The 16,274-nt window shown below is 36.2% G+C and overlaps 2 protein-coding genes across 2 annotated transcripts; both read left to right on the plus strand.

Annotated features, from left to right (window-relative positions):
- LOC113674533 (adenosine receptor A3-like) lies at positions 1-917 on the plus strand. The gene has a single exon (XM_027191010.2). It carries the CDS (start codon positions 9-11, stop codon positions 915-917), a length of 909 nt encoding a protein of 302 aa, XP_027046811.2. The 5' UTR covers positions 1-8.
- A 2,867-nt stretch (positions 918-3,784) lies between these two features.
- On the plus strand, positions 3,785-5,776 carry LOC149040528 (histamine H2 receptor-like). The gene has a single exon (XM_089182467.1). The coding sequence runs from the start codon at positions 4,676-4,678 to the stop codon at positions 5,579-5,581; it is 906 nt and encodes a 301-aa protein (XP_089038593.1). The 5' UTR covers positions 3,785-4,675; the 3' UTR covers positions 5,582-5,776.
- Positions 5,777-16,274: the final 10,498 nt, after the last annotated feature.

Raw genomic sequence — 16,274 nt, forward strand, 5'->3', positions numbered from 1 at the left:
CGGAGAAAATGGAGCCTTTCTCCTCAGCTTCAGAGTGCATTCCATGGCTTGTGGTCCTCATCATCGAATGTCTGGCCATTGTCATCCTTAATATCATCACCATTGCTGTTTTTGTGAAGAAGAAGCGGCAGCTTCAGCGGCGGAGTACATATTTGATCATCCATCTGGCGATAGTCGATGTCTTGGTGGGCGCAGTCTCTGGGCCGCTGCAGATTGAAATAAAAATGGAGTGGCTCTGTCCTCTATGGAATTACAGACGAAATACTCTTTGGTCTCATCGTTTATCTTTTTTATTTCTACATTTATTCTATTTCACTTCCCTTACAAATCTCATTGCCATTTCCTTAGAACGGGTACACGCAACATTTTGTCCATTCAGGCATCGCTTTGTAAGGAAATGGGTTTATAGAGCCATGATTATTGTCATTTGGTTAATAGCTATTGTTAGAGAAGTCGCTCAAATTTTCTTATGGGAAATAGGTTATTTCGAGGTAATTAATGCTTACTTGTATCTCCCATTTTATGCAGTTTCTCTATTCGTTATCTGTGTATCTTACATCCTCATTGTTATCAAAGTGCGATGTAGTCGTCATCCCCAATTCCATTCTAGGTCCAAAAGAGAAAGAAAACTGACGGGTACTGCGCTTATCGTCTCACTTGTATCTTTACTTTGTCTTCTACCAGGGACAATGTATGTAGCATGTATTCACCTTTCCTCTTCTTGTTTTATGATGTATTTTCATATTAAGATGGCTGTGGTAGTTCTATTCTTAGCTAACTCACTTGTAAATCCTATTATTTACGCTCTTCGGATGCCAGGATTCAGAGAAGGTTTATTACAGCTAGTTTACAGGGTCCCAGACCTTCCTCGTATCGCCCTAGCAAACATGCCACTTCGCAACCTTTGGAGAGCGTAGATGGATAGTAGGAAAACTATATATGAAATTTTTCTTTTAAATAACTTAAACTTCTTAGCCGAGCAACATGCATTTTCATTTCATTTTTTGTTGATATGAGAGTAGACTTAGGATAGAAACGGTACAAACATCTAAATGATTAAAATGAAAAGCGATGCACCTAGAAAACTAAACAAAGATATAAGTGCAACGATTAGTGAGCTTCCGGTCAGTTAGGTTTTTCTTTGAGTGGAACGAAAAAATCATCGAGGAGTCTTCAAATATAAAAAAATTGAAATCACTATGAAGAGAGACTACTTTTTTTTCCCATTGGAGTTACTCTTAAATTAAGTAGGGGAGATGCACCGATAGATCTAGAGAAATAAATGTCACCGTGTTATTCTATTTTCAAAAGTTTTGTCGGCTGCGTCACTTTTCCTCTTTAATATTACATATTCTCAGGTATTAACCGACAGCTTTTAAAAATTCAAATTTAGGATCTAGGAAATGGCTCATCTCCGATAGTATTTTGCAGTTTAATTACGATAAAGTAAAGGACTTCGTCCAAATTAACTCAATACAGCAAGTGTATGCTTCCATCCAAAATTTCGGTTCAGCTGCACTCAACTTAACATGCTCTAATTACGATCCCGCCTGTGGGACAGTGAAACGCAAGTCTGTCAATAAATGTCTTATTCATGAAAGTATTTTTAATTTAAGATGTGAGATTACAACTGTATTAGTTTTAAAACAGTAAGACTGCCTAATTTATGATTATACTTTTGAAGTCTTGTCCAGTATGTTTGCATTACTTATGACCTACCTTGTAAGAAATTTAAGTCATTAATTAAGAAATTATTACTAACCTTCAGCTACGCAATTTTTATGTAACTCCATATTATAGGATGCACGGTCTTTATCACCGCTTTAAAGATTTCTGTTCGTAAAACTTCTACCCATGTATCTTGCGAATACTTAATTGGAAATAACATCCACAGCTGTAATTAATAACCTGAGTTAAGTAAGGCGATTTCTTAAACTGAATATAATAAGGAACCAAGTTTACAGGAGAAGTTTATTTTCAAAAAAAGAAAATGACTAGTTCAGTGCAGATATAAGAAAGTAAAATCGATCAGAGAAGTTTTTTAAAAGAACAGAGATAATTTTTTGGACCATTCATAAGTACGAACACTAAAAAAATGCCTCGTATTTCAGTTTTGAAATGTTTTCTCAGCCACTTAAATTGCCTTGTTCTGTGATATAACCTCTCCTGTAAACACCAAAAGCTTTTTTTAATGAAACATCCACGGGATTTGAGAGCAGACACCACCAAGGCAAACACAACATCGACGGAAAATTACCAGCTAACGGAACGTGCACTTACTATAAATGATTCAGTTCATGTTAGTTGGTCATCTCAAGAAGAGAACTAATTTTTCTAATGAAACAAACTTGGCTTTTTCATCACGATTTTACATGTTTTACGCTATATTAAATCTGCAAAGGAAAAAATATGAACGATCAAGACAAGTAAATCTAATTATGTCGCGATTCATACTCAAAGTTAGTTTGTCATAAGATAAAAACGCACAGTCTAAAATGAACCAACACCCTAAGAGAGATAGAACCAAATTAAAAAAAAGGAGCGGTTCTAATGAGCAAGAAGCTTCCATTTCATTCACAAGCGAGACTTCCAATTTAAGGGGGCGGGAAATAATTTTTAGTTTCACGTGAAAAAAATCGAATGGAGCAATGTTTATTAAGTTTTGTTAGTTTAATTAATTGTCTCGCTTTTAAATAGAAAAGTCAACAAACATCATAGTTTTACTGACGCAGAAAAAAAAATAGCACGAGTACAAATTGAGTACAAAAGAAAACTTTACGTCATTTTGAAGATCATTCCTTCGGCAATTTACATACGTAATTTGGTGGAATTCTGCATAATGGCACATGGTGAGAAAAAGAGGTTTTGTTCACCGACATTTTTTTTTAACGGAAGAAAGCACATTGCTTTTCCGCATTGCTGAAAGCTTCTACGCAACTAATTCCTACACAACTTACTTTTTACAGATGACGAAGAGTCTATGAAAAAGTAAACGTTGGATAGATTTCCCTTGATATAATATCTTTGAAATGCGAAGCGAGCGAAAGTGTTCAGTTTTCGACCTGTTATGAACCGATCCATCGATTTTGGAGGGTGAAAGCGAACAGTTCGCTTTTCTCGAAAATAAAAACATGTTTGAGGAAAAAAAAATGCACAACCTTTCTTGTCTTACTAAGGTCTACTTGTGTGCAAAAATTGAGACAATTTGAATTTTTGACTCTTGCCGTAAAAATTTCATTTTTGTTTGATTTTTGTGCACAAATGTCTTCTTAAATGTGACCGTGTAATTTTATTTTGTAAAGTTTTGTCTCCTGGATCATTTTTTCCCTCTAATGTCATATATTCTCAGTTACTGACCGACAGCTTTTAAAAAATTCAACTTCGTGATCTAGGAAATAGCTCATCTCCGAGAGAAATTTGCATCTTGAAATTAGTTCAAATTAATACAGATGTATGCTTCTATCCAAAATTTCGGTTCAGCCGCTCTCAAATTAACACGTTCTAATTACTTCCCTTACTTCTGCTTCAACGATATAATTTCTCCTGAAAAAACCAAAGGCTTTCAAACCTCCATTTAAGGATTGTAGAAACTATTTATTTCCACTCGTTTGATGTGCTTATGTTGATTCTTTACATTCAATACGATGCAGGACTTTAATCACACTAACAATCGCGGAGTTTAGGCGGATGCTTTTATCTGTAATGCTTCTTTAGCTGCACTAAAAATGCCGCCCTCCTTTCAGCTATTATCTGTCAATCATTCAGGAAAACTAAATTGGAGTTCTAATGGTGATAAGTTTAGTCTGCATTGCACTCTACCTCAGCACGCTGCTTCCTTTTCTTTGTGAAAACCGCCCTTTCTAAATTTGACTTAAACTTAATTCGTTAAAGGTTAGAAACACTTTCGTTATCATTGAGGTGAGTTCAAAATATTCGTTTGCAAATTCTACCTTCGACGAGATGAGGAAAACTGAATCAATATGGACGGAAATATGTTATTGATCATGTTAGTAATCGTAAGGCGACGAAAAAGATCTCTTTCTCCAGTTTGTTGCTTATGATATTGACCAGGGAAGAAATTTATCCGAAGCGAGAAAAGACTATGACTAAACTTCTGGGTGTAGGAAATAAAACATGAGAGATGTTTTTCCTTTTAAAAATGTTAGTTATATTTCACCGTACCTACAGTTAATTTGTCTTTGAAATTTTTTAAGGCAGTAACAACAACAACCACAGTATTTCTAATGGCGGCATCGAGAAGAGGAGTAGGTCTTTCTACTAAATCTTTCTGCTATATTTCCGGAAGATCTCTAGATTTTTTGTTGCCATCTGCTTTTGGAGGCAATAAATTTCCTTCAAGCAATTGAGATCACTAGTCTAGTGGCAAAACTTTCCGCTTATTCAGTGAACATCGAAAAAGTTCTATAATTATTATTAAATTCGTCTTTACTGAAAGAAAAAAAGGAATAGGCTATGATGTGTATTCATATCCGCATAAAAAAACACGAGGATCAGTTTTAGTTAACAGACGAAACTTAGTCAAAGCACATAAAAAAAAAGTGAAAAGCAATATTTGACATATATCTTTATTGAGAATATTGAAATCATATTTCGTTTTATCTCAAATTGCACTGTTTTCTGTTATTTTCATAGCAGCTAACAGAGCTTAGAGAAAATGCAGCCTTTCTACTCAGCTTCGCAGTGTATTCCATGGCTTGTGGTCCTCATCATCGAATGTCTGGCCATAGTCATCCTTAATGTCATCACCACTGTTGTCTTTGTGAAGAAGAAGCGTCAGCTACAGCGGCGGAGTACATATTTGATAATCCATCTGGCGATAGTCGATCTCTTGGTGGGCGTAGTCTCTGGGCCGCTACAGATTGAAAACAGAATGTCGAAAGACTGTCCTCAATGGAAGTACAGACGAGAGACTACTTGGTATCGTCATATATCTTTTGCATTTGTACATTTATTCTCGTTCACTTCCCTTACAAATCTCATCGCTATCTCTTTAGAACGGGTACACGCAACATTTTGTCCATTCAGGCATCGCTTTGTGAGGAAATGGGTTTATAGAGCCATAATTATTGTCATTTGGTTAATAGCTATTGTTAGAGAAGTCGCCCAAATTTTCCTATGGGAAATTGGTTATTTCGAGGTAATTAATGCTTACTTGTATCTCCCATTTTATGCAGTTTCTCTATTTGTTATCTGTGTATCTTACATCCTCATTATTATCAAAGTACGATGTAGTTGTCATCCTCAATTCCATTATAGATCCAGAAGAGAAAGAAAACTGACGGGTACTGCGCTTATCGTCTCACTTGTGTCGTTACTTTGTTTTCTACCAGCGATGATATATTTAGCATATCTTGGCTTTTCCTTCACTTATTTCATGAATGTTCATATTAATATGGCTGTGCTAGTTCTATTCTTAGCTAACTCACTTGTAAATCCTATAATTTACGCTCTTTGGATGCCAGGATTCAGAGAAGGTTTATTACAGCTATTTTACAGGGTCCCAGACCTTTCTCGTAACGCCACAGCAAATCTGCCACTTTTTAACCTTAGGAGAGCGTAGATAAATGGTAGGAAAACTATTGATTAAGTTTGTTTCTAAATAACTTTAACTTCTTGGCCGAGCAACATGCATTTCCATCTTATTTTCTGGTTTCCATTAAAATCTTGAGTAAGTAAGAAAAACTACGCAGGTGATTTACGAACAGATAATTGATACAGTATAATTTTGCCTTTGAATAAAAACAGTATACTCAACTTACTCGACGTTGTGATCATTTGTATGATAGCTTGACTTGAACCAAAATAAATGGGACTTTTAACAAACCTGAGATGAAGAACTTAGAAGGACTCCCCACTCCCTTCCCAACCCCCTCCCCGACCCTCATATGTTAACGAGGCTGTGTGAACACTAAAAAAGGCTTTTACTGCCTAATCGAAAAGCACTTTACGCAAAGCAAACGACGACATAATTCAAGCCTGTTTAAACTTTGCTGAATGAAGTTGTTTTGTTCGTGGTTTTGAATATTAATTGTTAGCAAGATTCGTTGTGTAAGCGAAGAGGATGTAAATGCATTTCCCGAACAAGAAGAGAACGAGAAAATTAGGATTTTCAAGGATTTTCTCGAAAGTTGCGACTAAACACAGGACAATTTTTCATTTGTCCGTGCTGAACAGCCTTCAAAGGTTTGTAGTGAAGAGAAGGTGAAAATAAACGTATCTGATGATTTTAGTCAGTGTCAGTAATCGAATTTTAATTAAGCCTATAAAACCAGTTCACATATATTTTGGCCTAACTGACGGTGATATTTGTAAAACCTTTTAGAATTTGGGCACCGGGAATTTTGTTTCTACTAATACTCAAAATTAATATCAAAGTCAGGTTTACAATCTTAACCACGTATATTTATTGTCCATATAATTGAAAAGAAAATTACTCGGTAGCTCAAAGATATGAATTTGATGTTCTTGTGGCATGATTAATATCTCACTCGTTTACTGCGCTCACTCTTTAGATATTGTTCTTGCCACTCGAACATAGAATTCATACCTTATCGCCATCGTATAATATCTTCCATTTATTGACCAGTTAAAGCAAAAGAGTCCAAAACGCCGACCTTTTATTTTGTTTATCATTATTTTATGAGAATGGTAGAACGTCGTGAAATGAAGACAGAACGGCTCAACATAAAAGAAACATTGCCAGATTGAAAACTTATTCAGCTCTGTTATGATAGGCATGTCATTCCATCGAAGGATCTGAAGACTGGTTCACATGTGCGATGCAAATGCAAACGTAAACGCAAATGGTAATGCGAGCGAGTTCACACGTCCAACGCAAACGCAGGGAAAGATAGATACGCAAGCGCAGAAGAGGTATTTTTCCAAGATGACCGACAATGATTGAGCTTTTGCCGATTCACACGCGTGGGAAGCGAACAGAAATGCAAGTTTAAGAAAATTAAAATGTTTTTGTCACTTGCGTTGACGGTTGCGTTTGCATTTGCGTTGGGGTGTTTCACACGTGCAATCCCTTGCATTTGCATTTGCGTTTTCGTTTGCTGAGCTTCTCCTTGTGTGATTGATTGACCGAGGGAGGTGTGTGTACTAATCCTAATACAATCTTAGGAGATTAGTTCAAATTTTCAGAGCCGGCCTAATACCTTAGAAGTACTTTAAATCGTGTAATAGCCCAAGTCGATGTACCACTTTGGAAATTAACAACATCTCGGATAAATGGTTGGAAAGTACGAGGGATGTTTGAATTTGATGTGTTCAAGCAGTGATTATTTATTTTGCCAAAAAAAGGATTTTGAGTTTTTGCGTTCTTTCAAAGTGTAATTAGGGACCGAGAACTGAAATGAGGAAAAGAGCCGAGCTTCTTTTTGCAATAGCCGTGACACAAAGGTTCTGATTACATAAATCAATACCCTGTTATTTCATTCAGGCCGGGGAAACTGAATTCTGTTGTTATCGTCACTGACAATCCTGGTAACTGGTTGTGATAAAAATTGCAATTCTGATCTAAGCTGACTAGCCCAATCCGAATCAACTAACACCTTGCCGCAAGAGCCACCATAATTAATGACTTCTGGAGTTGACACACAGCCCCCTGCAATCCTGCCTTTCGGGGAGAAAAAAAGTTCTTATTTATCAGTTAAAAAATTGCGTCTACCAAAAAACTTTTAGCCCTTTCGGGTTACCGGATATTCTCTCTAAACTGCACCCAAACTAAAAACGTTTTGCAATGGTTTTGAAAAATTCAGGTCCTGAAAATTCCAGAGGGTATACTGGTAAACCGTAATTTTCCAAAGCTGTGTTTTTTGATTCGGGTTGAAATATTCACTTTATCGGCGATCCACCCATTTATGGAGACTTAATAGAAACGAAAAAGAAAAAGCAAAAAAACAAAACAAAACAAAACAAAACAAAAATAGATAGCTAAGAGAAAAAAAGAAACTCATGTATCCTAACACTTGCACTCTGCTCTTTAACCCTTTAACTCCCAAGATCTGATTGTTAATTCTCCCCTCTACCTGCTGCCCATTTCCTTGTAAATTTAGTTATGAGAATTTGTTTAAGATCAAATGAACAACTTGTACCTGATAAGCTTGAATATTTTCATTACCTTTTTGCTAGATAATGTAAGGATATTGTTTCATGTTGATCACTTCTGCGAATTAAATAGTTAAGTAATAAACTTTATGCCGACTTCAACCGCCTTGAATTTTAAACTCTATTGAAAAAGGTATTATAGTGACTTCTCGAAATTACTCTGATTGTTATTGACGTCTAAGTCAATATATTCCCCTCACCCAACTCCGAGAAGATCGATCAGTTTTTATCAAAAGAGATTTGTAATCATAATGTCTCGATTAATGTATTGTGAGGGTCTGGGAAGGTCATCATTGAGCATTACTTAAGTTTGAAATAGCTCATCTGCCAGAGCATTCTGCAGTTTGACTATGATAAGGTGAAGGATATAGGTGTGGTAGTTCTTTTCTCAGCTAACTCACTTGTAAATCCTATAATTTACTCTCTTCTGACGCCAGGATTCAGAGAAGGTTTATTACAACTAGTTTGTAGGGTCCCAGACCTTTCTCATATCGCCCCAGCAAACCTGCCTCTTCGTAACCTTAGAAGAGCGTAGATTGATGGTAGGAAAACAATTGATGAAGTTTGTTTTTTAAATAACTTTAACTTATTAGCCGAGCAACATGCATTTCCACTTTATTTTTTGGTTTCCAACAAAATCTTATCATGCACAGTGTTTACCATCGCTTTAAAGATTTCTGTTCATAAAACTTCTACGCAGTTATCTTGCGAATACTTCATCGGAAATATAATCCAAAGCTGTCATTAATAACTTGAGTTGAGATGGGAAATTCCTTGAACTGAATATAATAAGGAACTAAGTTTTCTAAATAAGTTTATTTTTAATAAAAGAAAGTTATTAGTTCAGTGTCAACATAAGAAATGAAAAATCAATTAACGAAGTTTTTTTTAAAGGAAAAAAAGGAATTTTGTGACCATAATTAAAAGCATTAAGAAAACGCTTCGTATCTCAATTTTGAGTGGTTTCTCGGCCAGTTACAGCTTACCTGTCGTTCCTATTCAGCTGCACTCAAGACGTCTTCCGTCATCCTAGGGTTAGATATCATATGTCAGACATTTTGAAAGCTAATTTCGACTCTTGATAGTGGTGTGTTTATTTTCTATCTCTATTCCTTAGCTTGTTGTTTTCTTATTCATTCTGAAAAGCGCCTTTGGTCAAATTTGGCTCTAACTTACTTTTTAGAGGATACGAAGTACTTCGTTATCAGTGAGGTATGTTAGTAAAATTTAATTCGTTCACAAACTTCAGTTTTCGGAAGAGGAGGTAAAGCGAGTTAAAATGGGTGGAGAGGAGTTATGGAAAATCTTCTGTAAGACTGTGGAAAATTTGAGAATTTTGGTTTTGTTTCCTTCTTTTAATGCTTATGAAACGGTTGAGGATTTTGAGACCTTGCGAAAAGCTTGTTCCTTCGTTACACGTTCTTGACGAGACGATGAAAAGATCTTCCTGTTTCATTACCGAGTACAACATTTATCATGTTGAAGAGAGGACTTGATCCCCTCTTGCCATCTTTATTATCGTATAATAGCATGTGGAAAAGTTTTCAAAATGTTAGATTGTTTCTTTTGATGCCTCTCAATGATGATGCTTAATTACCTCCCTTTCTTCTGCTTCAATGATATAATTTTCCCCGTAAAAACCAAAAGCTTTCAAACCATCATTAAAGGATTTTGAAACTATTTATTTCCACTCGTTTAATGTGCTAATGTTGATTCTCTATTCAGCTGTTTTGTGGGTGGATTTACCACCATACAGGACGTTAATCACAATAACAATCGGGGAGTTTATAGGCGGATGCCTCTACCTGTAATTCTTGTTTAGCTGCACTAAAAGCAATTGAGATCACTAGTGGCAAAGCGTTCCGTTTATTCAGTGATCATCGAAAAAGTTCTATATTATTATATTCGTCTTTTTCAAAATAAAAAAAAAGGGAACAGGCTGAATAATTATATTTTCGGATATGAATCTCGCATAAAGAAACACGAGGATCAGTTTAAGTCAATGGACGAAACTTAGTTTTTCAAAACACGTTAAAGAAGCGTAAAAAGCAATATTTGACATACATCTTTATTGAGAATATTGAAGTCATAGTTCATTTAGTTAGTGGGCGCAGTTTGTGGGCCGCTGCAGATTGAAATAAAAATGGAGTGGTATTGTCCTCTATGGAATTACAGACGAAAAACTATTTGGTTTAATCGTTTATCTTTTGTATTTCTACATTTATTCTATTTCACTTCCCTTACAAATCTTATTGCTGTTTCCTTAGAGCGGCTACACGCAACATTTTGTCCATTCAGGCATTGCTTTGTGAGCAAATGGGTTTATAGAGCCATAATTATTGTCATTTGGTTAATACCTATTGTTAGAGAAGCCGCTCAATTTTTTTTATGGGAAATTGCTGATGGAACTGAAATTGATACATACTTGTATATCCCATTTTATGCAGTTTCTCTATTTGTTATCTGTGTATCTTACATCCTCATTATTATCAAAGTACGATGTAGTCGTCATCCTCAAATCCATTCTAGGTCCAAAAGAGAAAGCAAACTGACAGGTACTGCGCTTATCGTCTCACTTGCATCGTTACTCTGTATTCTACCAGGGACAATCATGTATGTAAAGTGTATTCACCTTTCCTCCGCTTGCTTTAAGATGCATTTTCATATTAGTATGGCTATGGTAGTTCTATTCTTAGCTAACTCACATGTAAATCCTATAATTTACGCTCTTCGGATGCCAGGATTCAGAGAAGGTTTATTGCAGCTAGTTTACAGGGTCCCAGACCTTTCTCGTATCACCCCAGCAAACCTGCCTCTTCGCAACCTTAGGAGAGCGTAGATTGATGGTTGGAAAACTATATATAAAGTTTTTGTTTCAAATAGCTCTAACTTCTTAGCCGAGCAACATGCATTTCCATTTCATTTTTTGGTGATATGAGAGTAGACTAAGGATAGAAACAGTACAAACATCTGAATGATTAAAATGAAACGTGTTGCGTTGAGTGGAACGAAAAAAAATAATTGAGAAGTCTTCAAATAACCAGTATGAAAAAATCGGAATCACTATGAGGAGAGATTACTTTCTTTTCCCTTTGAAGTTACTCTTAAATTAAGTAAAAATGCACCGATAGATCTAAAGAAATAAATGTCACCGTGTTATTCTATTTTCAAAAGTTTTGTCGCCTAGGTCACTTTTCCTCTTTAAAATTATTTATTCTCTGGTACCAGCCGACAGCTTTTAAAAATTCAAATTTAGGATCTAGGATATAGCTTATCTCCGATAGTATTTTGCAGTTTAAGGACGATAAAGTAGAGGGCTTCGTCAAAATTAACTCAATACAGCAAGTGTACGCTTTCATCCAAAATTTCGGTTCAGCTGCGCTCAACTTAACATGCTCTAATTACGATTCCGCCTGTGGGACAGTGAAACGCAAGACTGTCAATAAATATCTTACTCATGAAAGTATTTTTAATTTAAAATATGAGATTAAAACTGTATTAGTTTTAAAACAATAAGACTGTCTAATTTATGATTACACTTTTGAAGTCTTGTCCAGTATGTTTGCTTTACTTAAGAAAATAGTCTTTAATTAAGAAATTATTTCCAACTTTCAACAACGCAATTTTTATGTAACTCCATATTATAAGATGCACGGTCTTTATCACCGCTTTAAAGATTTCTGTTCGTAAAACTTCTACCCATTTATCTTGCGAATACATAACTGGAAATGACATCCACAGCTGTAATTAATAACCTGATTAAAGATAGGTAATTTCTTCAACTGAATATAATAAGGAACCAAGTTTACAGGAGAAGTTTATTTTTAATAAAAGAAAATGACTAGTTCAGTGCAGATATAAGAATGTAAAATCGATCAGAGAAGTTTTTTTAAAAAAAAGAGAGAATTTTGTGGACCACTCATAAGTACGAACACTAAAAAATGCCTCGTATTTGAGTTTTGAAATGTTTTCTCAGCCACTTAGATTGCCTTCTTCTGTGAAATAACTGCTCCTGTAAACACCAAAAGCTTTTAACATTCCATTCAAGGTTTCTAGAAACTATTCCTCTCCATTCATTTAATATTCAGTTATTAATTCTCCAGACAAAGCTGTTTTGCCGGCGATTTGGGTTCACTTCGAGACGGAACTTTCTTTTAATTAACGACGAACAGGTGTAATTTAGCTTACCTATTGTTCCTCTTCATGACGAGTTTTTTATTCCTAAATTTGTTATTTATTTGTTAATGAAGCATCCATGGGATTTGAGGGCAGACACCACCAAGGCAAACACATCATCGACGGAAAATTACCAGTCAACGGAACGTGCACTTACTGTAAATGATTCAGTTCATGTTGGTTGGTCATCTCAAGAAGAGAATTATTTTTTCTAATGAAACAAACATGGCTTTTTCATCACAATTTTACATGGTTTACGTTATATTAAATCTGCAAAGGAAAAACTATGAACGATCGAGACAAGTAAATTTTATTATTTCGCGATTCATACTCAAAATTAGTTTGTTATAAGATAAAAACACGCAGTCTAAAATGAACCAACACCCTAAGAGAGATAGAACCAAATTAAAAAAGGAGAGGTTCTGCCTTCAGATAACAACAGCCCAAGTAGGACTGACCACCCGTGGGAGACAGAACCAGGTGAAAAATAGGAAAGGTTCTTGCCTCCGATAACAACAGCCCAAATAGGACTGACTACCCAAGAGAGAAAGAACTAGTTGAACCGGGTGACAAAATCGGGGACTAAAAGTTTAAAAAAATGAAGGTTCTTCCCTTACGGAGATAAGACAGTTAATTAAGGACTGACGAGCTCTCGAATCTTCCGTCTTAGAGGGATGTTGTCGATTCTCTTCAAAACGTCTTACAGAGATTGAATATTTGGGCTTCTAGAGAATCAGAAACTGGAATTTTTGTCGCGAGTTTAATAATGACTTGGCGAACGACAAAAAGATACCTATTTCTTTGATCCGCGAGGCGATCAGAACTCAGCTGTTTTTTTGTGAATATATTGGCACCAGTGTCACGCAAGCGTGGGAGCGAGGCACACGATCCGCACGAACAAAATCAATCAAGCTTCGGCGTCCGACGAAAAACTTCACTACTGTTGTTTATTCATAATATGTTTTAATACAACGCCTCAAAATTTGGGATTGTTGGGTTGCTTTAGCCCTTCCATAGTGACTACGATGAAAATAAGGCATTTTTGGAGTCTTATACCTTAAAATCGAGTTTAGGAATTGGTCGATAGAACCTTCTAGGAGAGCGAGGTTTGCGTATACATTACACTTTCTGTTTTGTTCACCTTTCGGGCATACCTCCACTCATTACACAATAGGAGGTTTCTATCCTTTGGCTGGGAAAGATCTAATCTCACATCCGACGGAAGGTTAATCTGTTCTAATCTGTCAGATGTTTAAGATAATTAGCATGGAACATTTGAATTATGACACGAGAGCACTCTCGTGTTCTAAAATCCTGCCAAAAATTTAGGACATACTTATAGGAGGGCCAGTCTCAGCTAAAACTCTCAACATTTTCTTTTGTCTCATGAAATAAAAAATAACTGAACTCGGACAACCTGTTCTAACCTTTCTTTCACACACCGCTCAATAGTTTTCCGCTTTTGGTTTGTACAGTCACACGGAAAGTAAAATTCCAGTTCAGACAAGTGTGATATGTAGTTGAAAAGGATCAAATAAAGAGTAATATTGAGTTTTTATCGATTTTTTTGACGAACCGCTCCGTACTTTTTCCGTTGCCCAGACTTTCACCTTTGCAAAATCACTCAATTATTGAAACTCAAGCTCGGACAATTGACGAAATGGAAGAGAATCATACGTCAAAAATGAATTTAAAAAAATTAATAGATAATATTGATAATACAAAAACAGATACATGTTTTCAGGGTTGAGGAGAGCACGTGGGTCCATCGTGCATTTAACAATCGCGATCGCGAGCTTTTCGAAAAGCTCTAAGAAGGTGTCACTTTATTTTTGGCAATGGACGGGAGAAATGGACGATAATTAAATCCCTGAAACATCCACACAATGGAAAATGAAAATAGAATTTTAATCATGCACTAAATATTTTCCCTTCAGATCAAATGAATGCTTAGGCAGCTTTCAAAAACTGCTCTGTCACTTGTTTTCAGGGTAACTTTCCCATCACAAGCATGGAAAGACGGCTATGCGTGTTTTATGCGACGCGTATCTTGTCAACGAAAAAGCGGTACTCAGCAGTTATCGAGATCAGGCCCAAACAGGTAAACTCGTAATTGCCAGAAAAGTTTACATAGAAACTGAAAGTATTCGCCCCGTGGTTCGCGCAAGCGAGTGACGGATCTCTTGCGCGCGCGTTTTCACGATCAAAGATGTGCCAGAGAAAATGTCGTTACTCATTTGCAGCGCTAGCATTAGACACAAAATTTACGTACTTCCTACGGCAGTCCTTGCTGGAGCGTGACCACTGACTGCCTGTCCATTCTCAGAGAGAGTAGAACCGGTTAGGCCATAAGCAAATTTGTCAGATCTCAAAACTGTTTAAGAGGCGGGAGTAGGGTTTGTCATAAAAGATGTGTAGTCATAATGTCTCGGTTAATGTATTGTAAGGGTTTGGGAAGGTAATTATCAAGCATTGATCAAACTTTCGAACCATTGCTATCCTTACATAGACCGCATGATGAAATACTTGATTAACAATAAAAAAGCAATTGATCATGCAGAATGAAGATTGCGGAACTATATCAACTTTATCGATCAGTTAGAGTAAAATGCCTTAACATTGCTGTGGATCAGTTATCCAGTCTGTTGATAGTTCGATACCAAATACATCGCTGGTATTCATAACAATGAGTCGAATAAACAGCGTAGCGATATGGCATCAGTAGCACTTTCATTTGCGCGACGAAGTGAAACATTTAATATGACGTTTAGTTTGTTTACTTATAGTGTGAAATTTTAAAGACTGCAAGTTTTCATCGAAATTCATTCACTTTACAGAAATAAACACCTCACTGTGGGCTGAATCACAAGCAGCGTAATGACGGAGTTAATATCTCATTTAAAACATAAACTGTTGGAAGGCAAGAATGAAAGAAATAACCGGTAGCGACAACCACTTTCGCTGCTTCCTTTCGAATTAGATTTCTGATCGAGGTTTTCGCTATTCTTCGATATGAACAGTAAGAAAAATTATGGAACGAACATCAACTAAGTTATGCTTATATTTACCTGGGAAAAGTCGTCTTTCACAACGGTGTATGAGTAAACAATTCATCTCCTTAACCCCTCAGATTCAACAACATCAACATAGTGTCTTCCGCCCCGCAATATCAAGACACCCCGAGGAAGACTGGTAACGAAAGGCTGTATCAGTCCATCAGGAAAGTTTGATGAAGCACTCAACTCTTACAGACCATTTCTAACATTTATGAGCGGAAAAATAGAAGGATCTGAGATATCAGTGCGCAGCACTGTGATAACGGCCCTGATATTCTTATCGAAAGGATATCACCTCAGTCCTAGACTCGTTAGAAGTTTGTAATTACATTTATTTAGTTAGTGCATGCTGTTGATCAAGAACACTAACGACGAAAACTTAAAACCACTGCAAATATTTCCTCGTGAGCCTTATAGCTTTGGAATTTCCTTTTCTTCTTTTCACTGATATATTATGTAGTCGGCATTTGTCATGCTAGAGAAATATATGTATATTTATATCAACGAAAGAAACCTCAGCTAAGTATTGAATCTTCGATGAGACTTTTCGGTATAGGCAAGTGAATTTCTGAGATTGTTGTGATATTGAAAGTAATTAATCTTCGTATGTCTAATTTCATTTTTATGCTCCAGGTCTGATATCCGGCCCATGTAAAGGCACAAAGGCCCTTACAGGCCTCTCTACGTTGCATTGGGGATCTAGAACATAATGACATTATCATTAACTCGCTATTAAGGTTCCAAGGGGTATGACATTGACAGTAGTTTTTATGTCAGGATTATTTTTATGCAGGTTTCATGCCGATGCTATTCGGGTTATCCTGCTGGGTGGACGACTTCTTATTAAATTGTTTTATTACGGACAACTAACTAGTTAACCGATATTTTTAAAATTTGCATTTTACGAGC

Source organism: Pocillopora damicornis, chromosome 9 (genome assembly GCF_964200805.1).
Source record: "Pocillopora damicornis chromosome 9, jaPocDami1.2, whole genome shotgun sequence".
Lineage (NCBI taxonomy): Eukaryota > Metazoa > Cnidaria > Anthozoa > Scleractinia > Pocilloporidae > Pocillopora > Pocillopora damicornis.

Bases quoted from the DNA above. Each gene is read 5' to 3' on its own strand.
- LOC149040528 (XM_089182467.1), top strand. From the start codon at position 4,676: ATGCAGCCTTTCTACTCAGCTTCGCAGTGTATTCCATGGCTTGTGGTC.
- LOC113674533 (XM_027191010.2), top strand. From the start codon at position 9: ATGGAGCCTTTCTCCTCAGCTTCAGAGTGCATTCCATGGCTTGTGGTC.